The sequence below is a fragment of the Nyctibius grandis genome, chromosome 7, assembly GCF_013368605.1.
Source record: "Nyctibius grandis isolate bNycGra1 chromosome 7, bNycGra1.pri, whole genome shotgun sequence".
Taxonomy (NCBI): Eukaryota; Metazoa; Chordata; class Aves; order Nyctibiiformes; family Nyctibiidae; genus Nyctibius; species Nyctibius grandis.
In genome coordinates, this window is record NC_090664.1 from 50,983,378 (window position 1) to 51,000,613 (window position 17,236).

The window sequence follows — 17,236 nt, forward strand, 5'->3', positions numbered from 1 at the left end:
AATTAAGGGTTGTATTACTGTTAATTTATTGTATTTAAAATTGCTGAGCACTGAAAAACCCTGTGAATCAATTCACAATGAAATAGAGAGTGCTCTTTAACAGCAACCTGAGGCAAACAAAAAGCCCACTGAAAACTGGAGAAAGCTTTGAAGGCTATTGCTTCTTGCTCTCGGGAAAGCAGACACCTTTCAGCTGCGGGAAGACAGAGACAGGCAGCAAGGAGAGTTCCCTGGCTATAAAGTAAATTCTCATTTGCAAAGCAAAAAGTACACATACACAGCTGACTGCTCAGGGCAGTTGGAATAAAGCCTTTAGAAATGGTTTGAATCTTGCTGGCACAAGTATGACAAACCCTGTTTACTCTGCTGGAAGAACTGATCTATTCCTGTCCTCCAGGAAACACAACTAACAGCATCTATCTGATGTCTTTTCCTAGTCTCTCACAAATACTTATTTCACTGAATTATTTATGAAGGGGAGGATATCTTGCAAAACTGTCTTTGACACAGAGCTCCCAGGTGAACGTGATGATTGACTTTTATTGCGTGACTAGAACTTTCAACCAGAGATAGAAGAGACTCAGCAGAAGGAAATCAAACACCACATATGGCAAGCAAGCATTTCCTGGAAGGGTCTTTGTCTTCTTTTTGTACAGGAACTTCGAGGTACATGGGAAGTCTCCACTGCAGGAGATGGTTGAACAGCAGTGTACAAGGGAAAGCAGAAGGATGGTCCATATGGTGTGACACAGTAGCACTGTACCAAGGGAACTGGCTAGATGAGGGTCCTCTACTCTGAATCTTGAATAGTTGAGACTAAAACAAGAGCTGAACCTCTGCTGAACCTCTCCTGTGATACCAGGCTTTTCTGGGGACTGCCTGAGCCCTGCCTTCCCTGGCCCAGCTTCGTGGATCCCTCTTCTTCAAGGGCAGTCAACAGGTCAACTGTTGCTCAGCCTCTTCTGGGTTGTCCTTTGGTTTAGTGTTAATCAAACACCCTGTTTTTCAGCTTGGCACGTGTCAAGATACCACACTGAACCAGCAAGAACTTGATTGTACAGGGAGACTTATGGCTAATAGAAACACCTACAGCAAAGAAATAAACATTTTTATTTCTCATAAGCTAACACATTATTATTACTCTATGTTCCTTTGCTCCCAGTTCTTTACTGATTAATTCTTTTCCACTATTTATCAGATTTATCAACACTGTATTAGGTGTTCAAACCATTTGTTTTTCCTTTTATTTTCCCCTGCTTAGTTTTTCAGTATATTTTAAAATATGCCCATTTACAGCTTGTTGCCGTTCTATGAAATAATGGTTTCATTTGTTTCTGACATTGTTCTGCAAACTGAAACACGAAAGTCTATATTATTTCCAAATGTCTTTCATGACAGGAGAAACCTCATTGAAAAACAACTGTGACTGACTGGTAACTTGGGCAAACCTTCTGCTCGACAAGTTTTCCTTTACTGAGGTAAATAGCAATGAGTTCACCCTACATTTCTATATCTGTGCCTACGGCATTATATATTCCAGAAATACGTCTCTGCCAGCAAGAGTAGGCATTGTGCAGATTAGTTTGAGGTTCATTCAGAGTTACAGGGGAAGGAGGTACACGGCCCAGATGACAGATGCGAGGCTTTAGCACTCAGCTGATGGTATGAGACAGCCTGTTTGCATGTTCCTGTTGCTGGAAAGACAATGCATTAATACAACCAGAAATTTGTTTAGGATCTTGACAGAGATGGTGACTTAACACAGATGGAAAATGAGGGGGACATCAGGCTGAAAGGCTTTTGCAACAGGATTTCATACTGTAGGGAGCTACACCGGGCATGTAATTAAAATATTCTGCATGTGATACAAAGAGTTTGAGACTTTGGTTGACTATTATTGACTGGCTCCCACAACACTAGAATAGAAGAGCCCTCCTTGTAAATAATAGGAGATCAGTTTAATGCTGGTAAATGAAAATACTTTACCTATGCAACAGGTAGGGAATTTTTGGAAGTTTTTGCCACAGGAGGCTTATGGGAGCAGCTGGTCTCAGAAGGTGCAAAAAGGGATTGAACAAACTCAGGATTCATTAACAGATCCTAAAGGGAATAGACAGGGATGTAGTCTCAAATGTCTGTAATCTTTTTACTGTAGATGGTGGTGAAATATGAGAGGACTGGACTGTGGAAAGCAGCCAGCTCACACACTGTCCTTAAATACCATCAGCTGCTGTGACTGCTAAAGACAGAATGATGGAGCAGAAGAAGCAGAGGTGAGACTCAGTACGGCACTTCTGAAGTTCTTATGGCTCTCCTTGTCTTTTTGCTCAGCTAGATCTCTGTATTTAGACAAATGAATTCTACCCAAACAGTCAAGGCCAGTTTCCAGAAATCTTCTGCTTTGTGCAGATGAAGGACAAAGCTGTCCTCATGTCAGCTACACGTAGAGATAACTCAGTGCTCTCAGACTCAGGTATAAGGGGAAAAAAGACCTAAGGTAACTCTTGTATGATTCCACAGCAGCTTAAATTGAAGCTTAAATCTGACTAAGTGTGGGTCCCTGATCCCATTTGCCTTTCTGGGACATGTGTGAATAGACAGTGGCCTGGTTCAGGAAGCAGATCTACCTGGAGCCGCTCACCTGTGATGGGCGACTGTCCCTTGGGTGGAGGAGGAAGGAAATAGGTGGTTGGAGCTGAGGACTACCCAGACATCTTCAGAGTTGAAGGAATAATCACTAAACAAAGAATGACCCTGTGGCTGGAGAAGGAATTGGTGGGACCAACCAACCTGCATCGCTATCAGTAAAAGAAAGAAGCAGCAACTCCATTTCCAGCAACCTGTTTATTGCTGTGTAACAAAATAACACCACCAAAGACTTCAGCATTGGTGGAAAAGGTAAGGTGATAGGGGGCTGCTGGAGGACACTGTGACTACTGGAGGGACCAGTGCTGGAGTTCAGAGTGGCACAACATAGGTCAGTGTATCTGCAAATGGTCAGGAGAAGAAACCAAGGAGTGCCTTACAGGCTTATCCCAAGTTTGGCAGAATCAGGGGATAATGCTAAATGCAATCTGAGCTTCTGTAGGTCTTAGAAAGGGGATTGACATCCTGGAGTAAGGAATAACAATTTAAAAAAAAAGGTTAAGTGTATTTAGTCGTGTTTAGAGAGGGATCACTGAGCATGACTGGATATGCAGCCACCCAAGGAAGACTGGTGAAAGAAGGAAAGGCAAGGTGCATGCAGGATGGTGGGGAGTGCACAAGTGTCGCTGACGCTGAGGAACTGCATGATCAAACGTGCACTAGAACAAACATTTGAAAGAGAAATTACCCACTTTATGGTGAGTTGGAGTGTGTGAAAGCCACATGGACTCATAAGTACAGCACCACCAAAACCACCCATGCATTAACATGGGTCAAACACTCATCATATTGCAGCACCACAGGTTGCAGCTCCAAACTGGTCTTTCTGTGCTCTCATGGTTCAACACATTCCTTGCCTCCCTCTCTTCTAGAGTACAGTGCTTCACATGCTTTTGGCTGAACTCCACGTATTTCCTCACAGAAATCAGTGGGAAAGCAGATTCTTTGAAATTTGGTTTTACTGACTGAGGCTATACTTCCATGAGGTTTATGTTTTTCTGGTTCATCCTTAGGTTTTAAAAAGGAAACCAATTAATCTGAATAACCCAGTCCTTTCCAGTTGATTCTCTGATGCATTTTCCTTTCCTCAGCACAGTCTTCTGCCCTCTCTGTCTGATCCACCTTTGCCCAGATCCCAGAATTAATGATTTTGTTCTGTAGGTATTTATTCTTTCAGGGAAATGTCCCAATACTTTAAGTGTCACAGGGCCATAGCTCTGATAAACAGATAGGTGTGACATGAATCCTTTTAACCCTTTGCATTTTGGTAAACACTTTGTTGAAATCCAACGAAGTGTTAAAAATGCGCATCGGCTTTACTGCGACAATGAAATCACCTTCTCTTTTGGGCGCAGAGGGAAGATCTCTTTCCATCCCCTGCCACACTCAGCCCCTGTGGCAATGCTGATCTTCATCCTCCATCCCTGTCCCCATGCCCATCTGTGGTTGGGTGTACCACACCAATGGCCATCTCTGAAGACAAGGCATCTGTACCAAAATACAGGGTCATCAGCTGGAGAGGAGAGGAGCCTGTGCCTCTGGGTATCAATCCCCTCCACTGGATGAAATCAGGACTCTTCATTTAAGCACCAAAGACTCTGTTTGTAGCCAGAAGCTTCTTTGTTAGCTCTGGCAGACGAATTTGGGTAGTTGAATTATGGGGCTCTGGGTCCTACTTCTGCTGCATCCTTTGTCTTTAGGGCAACATTAGGTCAATTACGGGGTTGTTACATGACAAAAGGACCTTATAGGGTGAAAAAGCCAGTCTTGTTTGTAAGGTTCTCTGAACTCTGGTTTTATTTTAAAAATTTCATTTCATACTGCCTATTAATTACATGTAAGAATCATTACTGAGTTATCATGCCACCAAGATTAAGACAAGGGAGTTGTAAAAGAAAAATCATGTGAGGTTTTCAACATCTCAACCTTTTGACAGAGCAAAAGTCTTTAGTTTTAGACTACGGTTATCTGAAACACTAGGGAAACAGGAGGACTGTAAAGTAAAATGCAACCCAAAGTAACTGTTATCAGGGGAGGTCGGCCAGCCCATGCAGGCAGTTTTGAAGGTTATATGTCTCTAAACAATTTGTGGTAATCTCCTGGTCCTGCCAGTGTCAATGTCAAAGCCTACAGCCTTTGATGGAGTTGGAATTGCACCCTGGTTTATAATTAAATTTGTTCAGGCCACATTCACAATTAAATAAATAAACCAATTAAAATGCCAGTAAAGTTTCTCTTCAGCAGGTGGTTAGAAATTGCCTTCTTCCTCCCTTGCTGACTCATTGTCTCTATATGAGCATCACTGGCACTACTGGAAAATGGCTTCTTCACAAAAACTGAAACAAAATTGTTTACAGCTATAATAACTGTTTCAAAGAACGTGTATATTTAAGCAAAAGTATGAGTAAAGAACAGTCTGTCTCTTATGCACAGAAGGGCACAAGCACCTATATAAATGAAAGCAGTAAAAACTTGCAAAGTCCCTGGGCAGTTTTGGTGAACATGTGCGAGTTCTTATTTGTGCAAAAGGTTTGAAAACACTGGCCATATCATCTGACAAGGAGTGACAGGTACTTTCTAGCAAAACCTGTGTAAATACTGTATATTTCTCATTATACTTTGAGTAATGTATCATATTTTTCAGCTACACAGACAGTGACAGTAGTATTTCTCTTTGCCTGTGTTGGAGAGGGGCTCTCCAAAGATTTTGGACCTGAATAAAATTCATTCATGAACTTAAGCGCAGAAGGGAACATGAGATCATTCACTATGATCTTCCATACAGAGACTATTAAATGTCACTGAGTTACCAAACTACTACAACAAGAACAAAATTCAAATTCATGGGTCGTATGCCCTATCTCAGAACTCTCAGTATTTCAGATAGCTGAAAAAGTCAACCTTGCCATCCTTGGAGACTCCCTCATGTCCCTGGTGAGTATCTTCTGATACTGATGTTACTGATGTTTTTTCCTCCTTGTCTCCTGCTCCCAGCCTACTGTGAAGTTTACCCTATTCCAGGAAGACCAGATGCACTTAAAGTCCCAAGAAAAAGGTAAAGCTCCTGTATGCTTTTCAAACCAGGTTTATAGAGTACTTTGAAGCAGTATTTTAAAGAATGAGTCAAGCAGTTAGATTCCTCAGTCCTACTGATTTAAAATTGGGGTACTTCTCAAAAGGAGGTGTGGTCAATGGAGCATACAGAACAAGCTGGCCAACCAGGCAGTGGGTATCTTCTTCAGGGTGGGATGAATCATGCTCAAGGTCCATTGACTGTGTGACTACACTGCTCACCATACTGGCTTTCCACAGAGGGGAACTGGGCACCTGGCTTATATGCATATACCTATATTAAAGTGTCTCAATAAGGAGTCACACTGAGCTGAGTCACACTCCTGAGCTCCTTCAGTAGCTGCCTAATGTGCAATTCATCTCCTCCTTAAAGAGGTTAGGGGACTCGCACTAGCATTTAACATTTGCACATCATTCTCATAGTCAGACACACATGGCATGAAAATAACTTTCCAGTTATCTAGGTTAATGTGTCGTAGAGTAAAAGGTAAATATAGACAATACAATCATCCTAGTAATCATACATTCAGTCAAAACTAGATTTTTAAGTAATTTTGTTGTCAGAAATACAGGTGAAAGAGCTCTGTAATTCTTCAGACTCTTACAAAAGCTTTTGAAGAGTACATCAAATGTCTCCAAAGTCCACAGCAAATGTTATCTTACTTTAGTACTGAGACATCTGACTCATTCGGCTGTAATGAACATCCTTCTCTAACCTTAAACTAAGTATATGATATTTGGAGATGCAGTAAAGCAAACTATATTTCCCTGAAGCAGGCCTGTTTGTTAGAGACTGACAGATCATTTCCTACAGTTATTCAGGACAAAACACCATCTTTTAATGACTGTCTGTGTAGTGGTAAATGACTAAAGAACAACAGCAGTGTCAAAACACAAGTTCTACTACACTACGTTAATGGAGGTCCCAGTAAATAGCAGTGAAAGGATTAAAACTATGATTGTATTTATAAAATAAATGAATCCTGTGAAGTACTTTTTTTTTAAAGATACAAAATATGGAGAATTTAATTTTGTCTTGACTTGGCTTGTCTTTGAAGCTTTTGTTTTCTGCTCAAGCCAACACTGTCCTTACGAATGTAAAGAATAATTCAGCAGCATTTTTACTCTATACCTGAGTATACCAGCAAAAGATCATTTGAAATGCTTGGAGCACAAAGCCTATTTCCTCTGTAAAATCATTTTTGATCTGGATCAGACACAGCCTGTTGCTGTAGGACAGCCATTGGAACAGAGGAGATCATTGTTCTTGCTGTGAACTGATGTACTGCAGTTTCTATAGGTTCTTGGATCCTCTGAACAAGCTGTGCCAAAAATGTGAGATGTTTTAAATCTGGACTTGGAAAAATATAGTACAAGATCTTTATCTGACATGCTGCTCCCTGTCTGGTGTTCACACGTCCCATGAAAAACAGTTCAGTGTTGTGGCTGAATTGGTAACAGCAGCTTCTCTCTAAAGAACAGCTTAATCAAATCTGAGGTCACTTCACAGACTGACTGCTGGGGAAGTGTTATAAATGATCTTCCAGAGATTTACATGCTGGAAATCTAGAGGTTTTATATAGACATATGTTGAAAAAAAAGCCCTTTTCTGAAAAAAAAAAAAAAAGAATTAAAAAAAAAGAAAAATCCCATAAATCAAAAATCCTTGGGGTTTTAAATTTTCTATCCTATTTTCTGTTTCTATTTTTTTTCCCAAGGTTTATTTTCATCTTTGTTTTATTTCATTTGGATGATGGGAGTATATAGCTATACAATATCATAGTATTACGCACAAGATACAGTGTCATAAGAACTATGTGACATAGTTGTCTGTTAAAACAGGATATTAAGCTGCATGAGGTAGTTTCTCCCCATTCTGTGCTCTGTGTAAGCTCTCACTGTTTTAATTGCCCCATCGACACTTTAATTTTATTTTTCACCTTTCTTACATGTGCAAATAGCTGCAGAGTAACATAAATAATTTAGTCAAATTTAGCTTAAATTACTTAAAAGTCCGATCTGTGTGATTTTGTCTCTAAATGGACATAGGCACTTTTAATAAAATGACCTTTGATCTCCTGTTTTCAACAGTGGACTTCTGTCCTGTCTGGAAGACAAGAAAACAACCACCATACTGCTTAAAATCATCATCAGTCTCAACATACGGTGTGAAGGTCCACCTCCGAGGCTGACAGGTCTCACACAGACACTCAGTGGGTGAATTTCTACCAGCATCAGCTTTTCGTCTCTTTTAAATCCAAGTAAATCACAGGCTACGAACTGTGGGACCTAACAGAGAAGATGGCATCTTCAATAAGAACTTGTTTATTACTGGGAAAGTGTTTTCTATAATACAAAACATACCATCTTCCAAGTATCTTTCTCAGGTCTGGAAATCACTTTTACTCTTAAAGAAAGAGAAAAACCTACGAAAAACTTGACCGCAAAGAGATTACTATTACCTGTCTGTGCAGCCAGCCTTCACTTTCATCTTCATGTTTCTAAAACAAAACACGATCATTAAGTACAGCACTTCACGTGTATTACATTTTACTTATCAGTGCAGGAAGTAGTTGTATTGAATCTGAAAAGTTGTGCAAAAGCACAATGAAACTGCTTAAATATGTGCTTCAGGAGTACAATTGAGTGACTGCTAACCCTTGTCTTTCCTCTCTGATGAATAAACATGCACTCATTCAAGAAAGCATTTTACTCATATAGACAAAACACAAAAATCCACAAGACATATTATTCCCCAAAGAAATAAAGCTTGTTAAGAAGCAGATAAAGGTTGAAATAAAAGTTGTCAAGAAAAGATTCTGTGCTGTGCTCTATGCACAGTATTGCATCATTTTTTCAAGGGATAGATATATCAGGGCACTTTTCTGCTGGGGAAACACCTATGCCAGTTTAAAAGATGGTATCTGCTAATACTTACACAGGTTATATCAATATGACATTTACATTAGTACGTCTATAGAAGGTATTAATTAACTGAAACAAAATTGTGGGTAGACGAGCATGAGCCATTTTTAATGCCAGTAAATGTATATAATGGCATTAAGCTAGAATGTTGCAAAGATATTCAGGTTACACACTGTTGATGTGTGTGTGCTTGTGCACGTATACACTTATTTCAAGACAAATAACCACTCACACACACATGCACACACACAGAGTGTGCGCAGGGACATACCGTTCCTGGCTTTTTAGAAGGTTTTAAAAAAAAAAAGTAAATATTTCAAACATTGTTTATATTCTGTGTCTGCCTAAATAAATGCGTGCCAGCTGACTTGTCACCACGTAAGATAACCGAAACACTTTCTGCTCGTGTGGGTTATGAAACCCGATGGCGAACAACCATTTGGCTCATCTCTCCTACCTTCGTGCAGACTCCTGTGGTGGCGTCACACAGAGTCAGGATAGACACGTTCTGGGCCCTGTTCAGCCAGTTTACTGCCACCTTGGTGCTGGTGGCCCATTTCACCATGGTTATGTAGTAGTCCCTGCAAAGGCAGACACACATAACTCAAATCACAATACTGACATCCTAATGAATTGCCACACGGCAGAGCAGTCAGAGGCTGCTGCAGGCAAATGGTCCAGGAGAGATCTCTGGTTATTAAGAACGCTGCATCTTGATGTCTCTAGGCTGCCTTATGTATGGATTTCAACCCCTAAAAATGACATTTTCAGGGCTGTGCAGGTGTTTTATCTGCCACTTCCGAAAGTCATTTTCAAAAAAGAGACGAATGCAGAGATAAAGTATCTTTCAAGCTATTCAGTTTCTCAAGAAGGACTGAAACGCCTGGAGCTACAAATTTATGCACAGGTGGAAAAGAAATTGCAAACAATTTCCATTCAGAGCACACTAACTGGCTGACTCAGACCCATCACTGCCAATGGCTGGGTTCTTTTTGCTTATGAGGAGTTAATGGCCTCTAAATATGCCTGCTACACACCAAAATATCCACGAGTGTTGCATTAAAAGGAAAACAGCAAGAAGGATATAGTTTAGAGAGAGACAGGGTTTCTGAAAAGCAGATGCAGCTGGTTGCCATAAAGACGTCAGCAGAGATGTGACAGTTTGCATTGGCAAAACCGCCGTCCCACACTCCCTGTACCATCCTCTATTGCTGGACATACTCAGGTTGTGATAATACTTGGAGTAAATCACCAGTGAGGGCGGCGCAGTTCTGTAATCAGTATCTTGGCCTAGGAAACATAGGAAAAAGCTTGTGCAATAGTGAGCAAATAGTGAACCACCTTGGTTGGGCTGGGCTGCAAAATACAGGATCACAGATAAATACACCAATGGTCGACTTCTCAGAGCCAGTCTGCAGTGGTACTCACAGATGTCCACCTCTGCAGCAATTCAGGGCTTCACCACTTCATCTGTAGGGTAAAACTGGCTGAGCTGATAAAGCCAGTGATGTTATAATACAGAATCACAGAATCACAGAATGGTTGGGGTTGGAAGGGACCACTGGAAATCATCCAGTCCAACCCCCTGCCAAAGCAGGTTACCCTAGAGCATGTTGCACAGAGTCGTGTCCAGATGGGTTTTGAGTATCTCCAGAGAAGGAGACTCCACAGCCGCCCTGGGCAGCCTGTTCCAGTGCTCTGTCGCCCTCAAAGTAAAGAAGTTTTTCCTCATATTCAATGTTTTTTTTCTGCTGTTGAAGCACCTATGCCAATTTAAAAGATGATATCTGCTAATACTTACACAGGTTATATCAATACGCCATTTACATTAGTATGTCTATAGAAGGTATTAATTAACTAAAATGAAATTGTGGGTAGACGAGCATGAGTATGTTTCCTTCATATTCAAGTTTTTCCTCATATTCCATGTACTGCTGGACTACGTGGGCATAAGACATCCTTAAATTATTATGACTTTTCACAGCATACAGTCTATACAAAATTTATTAGTTCATTTGTTTGTTATAAAATATGTATAAGGAATGGTTGCCCTCATTGGATTAATGTGCTGTGTCACTGGAGAGTACTTTGTGTTCTGGCAAGCGGTCCTGCATATACCGAAGAGAAAGGGCAAAGGCAACAAAGGCCCGTTTGTCTAGCAAAATAACAAGTTGAAAATTGATGTTGTAGTTTTCAGTAGTATTTAGTGCCTGAATTCGGCTGGGGAAAAATAATAAGACCTCAACAGTTGCATCCATTGCACTGGAAGGAAGGATACTTCCAGGTGAGACAACAGCAGTCTGAAAATTCGTGCCTGAAACAAAATTGTGATTTTAGTCTTTATCAGAAACAGCATAGGCCCTAAGAGGAAAGAAAAAAAAAACAAAGCAAAATTAAATTGTATAACCATCTTTTCTCTCTCTCCAAAATTAACTGAGCAGATTCAGTCTCCCCAGAAAAGGAATGTGAATTTAGTACATATTGTGGCTTGGAGCATTTTTTCCATAAATCCAATTTAAAGTTTGAAGGACATATATTCAGTTTTTACATCTCTCTCACTGATTGAACACAGGAGCTACAGTTCTTTCTCAGGAACTTTTAATTATTATTTTAGGTCAAACATTATCTTCCCTGCCACCCTGGAGATGGGCATGGAGGCTCAATTTCTCTCTGAAGCCCCTCGCAGACATCAAGCCCACAGACACCCCAGCCAGCAGACAACTGCAGACACTTGTATAGCTAATATTCTAGTCTCAGAGTAGCGCTGAGCCTTTAATTTGCTTCACTTCACATCTCTTCTGTAGGACAACCAAGTTTTATGTTTCCCATTTTGCAGAGGAAAATGAGACAATAAGGTGTGATTAATGCTTAGGGACATGGTTTAGTGGTGGACTTGGCAGTGTTAGGTTTACAGTTGAACTTGATGATCTTAAAGGTCCTTTCCAACCAAAATGATTCTATGATTCTATGATCTCAGTTAATTTTAAACATCTGAAGCTCTGGTTGAATAGCCAGTGGAGAAAAACGGGGAGCTAGTGCATTTCCCAAGCCCTCTTAGCCTGACCTGTCCCAGATTTTATACGGAGTTGATTTAAGGAGAACCTATTTCTTCCCACAGCAAAATCTAGACCAGCAGGTACCCAATCACTTCCTTTGTAGACATCCACTTCAGAGCAGATTACACCCTACCAAAGGAAAAGGACAACTCGTCTGAGCCCCTTCAGGAAGGGTGCAGCTGTTCTGAGCTTTGAAATGTATTTCTCCATCCCAGTGAAGACGTTGGTGGTTGGGTTTGCAATTGTCTGAGACTCCTTATTGTGCAGCATCCTTATTCATACCCTAACTTTACTTGGCTGCTTTTTGGAGGTATGAATCTAAAATACAAATACTTAAAGTATGATAACAGTGATAAAGCTATAAACACCACAAAGAACAAAAAATTATATATTATGTGGCCAAGTGAGAGGCAGCAGACCAGCCCATGGTCCCTGGGGCACAGCCGGCTCCTGCCTCTGATCCAGTCTTGAGTTGTCTGAGTTTCTCCATTATTTATTTGTTCATGACCTCCGCAAGGATCAGTGATGATGTCTGCAGTCAGGGAAGATAAAATCTTTATTTAATTTGCCACCTGGGATGCAAATATGAAGTGAGAAATAAGTTGGATCATAGTCCAGTTCTGACCACCTGCTGATGTAACTCGTGGGGTCAAATGGTTTTCACCAAAATAAAAATGCCTGTCAGGCATTAAATGTTATAATACTTTTTTCCCCCTGCAATTTCCACCCTGTCCCTTCACTTTCTTTTTCTCACAGAAAAGCATGGCATTGGAGAAAATTTGGCAAAAAATGCTCAGAATGAAAGATTTTTTAAAAGCAAAAATTATCAAAATTGTATATTATTCCCCAAAATATGCTTTCCCATCATCAGCTATGCTTTTTTTTTTTTTTTTAACTGAAAAATATCCCAATTCTGTGGAAAATTTCTGACTTCCTTTAATTCTGAAAGAAAAAAGACCCTGGCATATCTCCACTTTATTCTCAGCTTTATTAATTGTACTAAAACACTTTGCTCCAGATAAAAAGAACACCAAGAAGCACAGCTCTGTCCATATATCATCTGCGTGAACAGACTGAGCACATTGAAATGCTTCAGATAGGACTGCTCTGCTTGAAGATCCTTATCACCAGCTTCCCCTGCTTCTTTGAAACTCCCTTCTGTAACTAACTGTATGGTACATCCCTCTTGTCTTTTTTAATGAAATGTTATTACACTAATTCTCTCATTTCAGAAAACATATGCATAATAAAAATGCACCCCTATTGCTCTAGCAGCCCTACTTATATCATGTCCTAGGGATAGAAATCACCATTGTTTTGATGAAATATACAGAGACTAATTAATTATGATATATTTTGCATCATTTTACAATATTGATTGCAACCAAATAAATCACAGCCACCCATAACCATATAGGACAAATTTATTAACAACACTTTGATCCTGCAGTCTGAAGTTATTACTGTAATTAAAATGTTTCTGAGCCTCTCTGTTCACAGAGTTTGCTAGCAACAGAAAAATGATGTTGTCCAGTAGCCGCAGTCCTGATACTGTGATGGGGATACTGTGATCCTGAATTGCTGCCTGTTGTATACAGATCTGAAGTTGTTTTTTTAAAAGGCAAGTGCAGTTATGCCCATTTGGTTTGGTCACAGGTAATACCTCTTTTCTTGTGTAAATGGATTTGGAGTATTTTAGAGTTATTCAGTGAAAACGTGTTCTGAGGCTGACACTAACTTTCCTAGCAAAGAAGGAAACTCCCACTGTAAACAATCTCACTGGTTTAGTATCCTCTCATCAGATGACTACATAGGCTATTCACAAGCCTTATATATTTCATAGAATCATAGAATCACATAGAGATCATCTAGTTCCAACCCCCCCTGTCATGGGCAGGGACACCTTTCCACTAGACCAGGTTGCTCAAAGCCCCATCCAACCTGGCCTTGAACACTGCCAGGGAGGGGGCAGCCACAGCTTCTCTGGGCAACCTGTGCCACTGTCTCACCACGCTCACAGGAAAGAATTTCTTCCTAAGATCTTATCTAAATCTACCCTCTTTCAGTTTATAACTGTCACCCTCGTCCTATCACTACATGCCCTTGTAAAAAGTCCCTCTTCAGCTTTCCTGTAGGCCCCCTTCAGGTACTGGAGGGTACTTGTTCTCTCCCAATTCTCTTACACAAGTGCTGTGCCTGGGAAAGATAATCTTGCAGCATTACATTTGGAGGGGTCCCTAAAGATACTTTAGATTTAGAAGCAGAGTCTGATTTCTCTTGGCCTGCTATAAAGCTATTTCAAGTTTAAATCAAAGTTACTGAAATCTGGATTTGGATCCTAATCTCAGAGCTTTGCAAGGAGGAGTGCCATGAATTATCTAAAGCTGTTTCTCTCCTGAATAACGTGATCTTCCTTTCAATTGTTTGCAGACCCATGAATGTAGTTCAAGCTTTGACCACAAGTCAAAGTCCAAGCCAAACTTTTAAACTCTTGCTGAATGCAGACTTAAGCACGCACTTAATTAGAAACGGGTGTCTAAGTAGTTGGCTGAATTGCAGGCCGACTTCTAAAACACGCTTGCCCTAAAAACAGCAGAGAGCTTTCCTTTTTATTTTTAATGAAGACTAGGCAATGTATTTGCAGAATGTCCACCCGGTTTCATTCCTGTGTTCATGTCATGAAGCAGTGAGCTCGTGTTTGCTGTGTTATAGGGCTGCCCTGTTTCTGCTTCATGGCATTTCATAAAGGCTGCAGACAATATCCCCTTTACAATGCCTGTGATTACATGTGAAATGAATGTGTTCTTATGGATTTGAGGACATTTTGCCAAGTTCTCTAAAAATAACCCTACTCTGAAGTTAGTCTGGGTCACCGCAATTTCAAATAAAAAATAATAATGTTCTATAAAAATACACGTAAGAAGAAGAACAGTTTGAAAAAATTTAGCAGATTTACACAAAATCTTTAAAAGTGGCAGAGCAAGGCACTGTAAAATGATCTTGAAAAAAGTCAGGGTCAGATTTAAAACCATGAGAGAAATGGGGTCCAGCATCCCAGGCAAGAAAGCACCTACCTCATTCTCTGATCATCTGGGGGAGTCATTTCCAGGTCATGTGTAGGTCCGTTCAGACCAATCACGTGCAAAGAAATAGTTGGATTTTCCATGCCAGCCTGGATTTTAAAATAAGAATAAATTACCATATCTTATGCAACACAGAATGGTTTTGATTTATCATTTTATAATCCCCATGGATTATAAAATGCACTCCCATTGTGTGAGGATAAGGACTGCACTGCTGCGGTCACTCACAGGAGAACTGCAACTGTAGTGATGTGGCACAGGGGTCTGGAGAGGTTGGTAGGCACAACCAAGGGGTAATTTTACTTAGGACACCTCTAGCCGTGGTAAGAGATGTTACTAGAAATATTGCTATTTTTTGTATCTTTTGATAAAAGGTTGTCTAACAGGATGATGGTAGACATAGTAAAATACTGGTTCATTTTCCATTGTAGGAAAGGGCATCCCCTGCTGAATCACTCTTACTTTCCACAAAACCTGCATATACATGGATAACTCTCCTGTTAAATTACCGTTCAATTTGGACCAACATGTCAGCTCTTAGGTAATCAGTGCATGAAGCAAGACACCCAGAAGAAACGACTGCAGCACAGTACACTTCTGTACTGTCTTATAGTAGAAAATTACAGCAATAACAGCGGCAGTGTATCAATACCGGTAGTGAGCTGTGCCCGTGCTGTGTACCCGCTGCAGGACTGCTGTACAGGTCTCTGCAGTCAAGGAGAAATTTGCTCTTAAGTCTTTTCTGGCTTTCACTGTGTTCTTTGTAATGCTCAGGCACAACATGTCTCCAAACCCAGACTCTCTCCTCTGACTTTAGGCTATCCTGGATATTCTAAGGGAGCCTAAATACTACATTTTCCTCCTGTATAAAAGAAAATGTATCTAAATGTAGAAATGCTGGCTTCCAAACTCTCAGATACCAACAACTCCATGCTAGCATGGAAGCACAAGTGCTATTGTGTGAGTACAAAGCAAGAATTTTTAAATTTTATTTTCATTCTACTTCGAATGACTAATACTCGAATCAGAAAATTGCAATTTTACAAATGCAACTAAAGAGTAATGAAGACCACGTTCCCTGGGGAACAGCTGATCTTCCCTTAGATCTGTTTATTTTCATTGCTTATGAATGTGCACTATTATACAGTCTCCTGTCTGAGCCCACTGGAAAAAAAATAATTTTTTTTTGCTAGAACAACAGAACTATTTTATTTTCCCTTACCTTTGGATAATGATACGTTTTAACAGTTGGGTAAAAGCTGCCAGTGTATACCGGGATCTCCATGGTGGGGACTCTGGAGGCATTAATTGTTGCATATGCTAACCTGGTGCCATCAGGAGACCACCAATGAGCAATATGAGTCTTCAAGATCTCCTCTAATTAAAAAAAAAAAACAAAACTGAGAACAGGAAAAAAAAGGCTATTAGACATAAATTACTAGTTTGCAATAAATGAAACAGTGTAGATATGAAAATCCCAGTCTAATCACAGCAGAGGGAGGATGCCACAAGAATACCAATTAAAAATACTCATTAAATTATGCCATATACACAAATGAACACAACTGATAACAATTACTCTGAATATATAGGTTATTAAGCATAATTATCTTCCTCAAAAAACATCAAATTATTCATATTAGTACACATATTCATGACAGCATAAAAGGCCCTGCTACTCCTACTATGTGTCCTGTACATGGATATGTGAACATATATACGTGCACATCCTGGCAGAGCTTGGGTTCCCACCTACCTGATGGTAACATGACCGAGGCTCCCTCAGGGCTAGCGGAGAACTGAAAGGACTGAGATTTACTTCTCCTCCATAAAGATTTCACAAAGTCATACCAGATGCTTATCAATGGATTCAAACAGTGTTTATACTTAGATACAAGTGCTTCAGCTACAATTTAAGTCTTCCCAAGCTCTGTTGCCAGTTGGGAATAAACAAAAATAACAATTTTCTATAGGTTATGCAATGTTAGAACTTTGTCACATTTTACAAGATACCAGGCTCTAGAGTCTGCGGCTTGGATACCATCTTGACTTTTATCCCTATTTCATTTTTTAAATAACTTTTGCAAAGCGATTTTCAATAGATAGCCGGGGTCAGAGACTGATCCTTTTTACTGCTGAATTTTGGGATTACAGATTTTTTGGTGATTTGAGTGATGTAGTTGCTATTGAAAAGGTGCTCAGAAAGTTACCAATACAAACATGTCAGAGTTCAAGTATGTAAGCAGAAAACAAGATTGCCATCATAAGAAATTATTTTGAAGGCTGGCAGAATGTAATTCTCATTAAACACAAATTCAAAGAACTTCTAATACTTTTTCTTATCATTTACTATCTTTCATTGCAAAGAAGACTACAGCTTATAGATACCCAGAAAAGCTATAAAATTCACTCTTTATCCAAAGTGTCTCCAGTTACCGACATTTGGAAGACACT

General features: G+C 40.0%; 1 protein-coding gene across 1 annotated transcript in view; it reads right to left on the minus strand.

The window, feature by feature from the left end:
• Positions 1–17,236, minus strand: part of DPP6 (dipeptidyl peptidase like 6) — a 444,437-nt gene that overhangs the window by 50,715 nt on the left and 376,486 nt on the right. The window contains exons 9-12 of the mRNA XM_068404500.1: positions 16,005–16,159; positions 14,774–14,871; positions 9,101–9,224; positions 8,181–8,219 (exon numbers count right to left, since the gene is read on the minus strand). Of these exons, the coding sequence (XP_068260601.1) occupies positions 8,181–8,219; positions 9,101–9,224; positions 14,774–14,871; positions 16,005–16,159 (416 nt within the window). The remainder of the gene's footprint in view (positions 1–8,180; positions 8,220–9,100; positions 9,225–14,773; positions 14,872–16,004; positions 16,160–17,236) is intronic.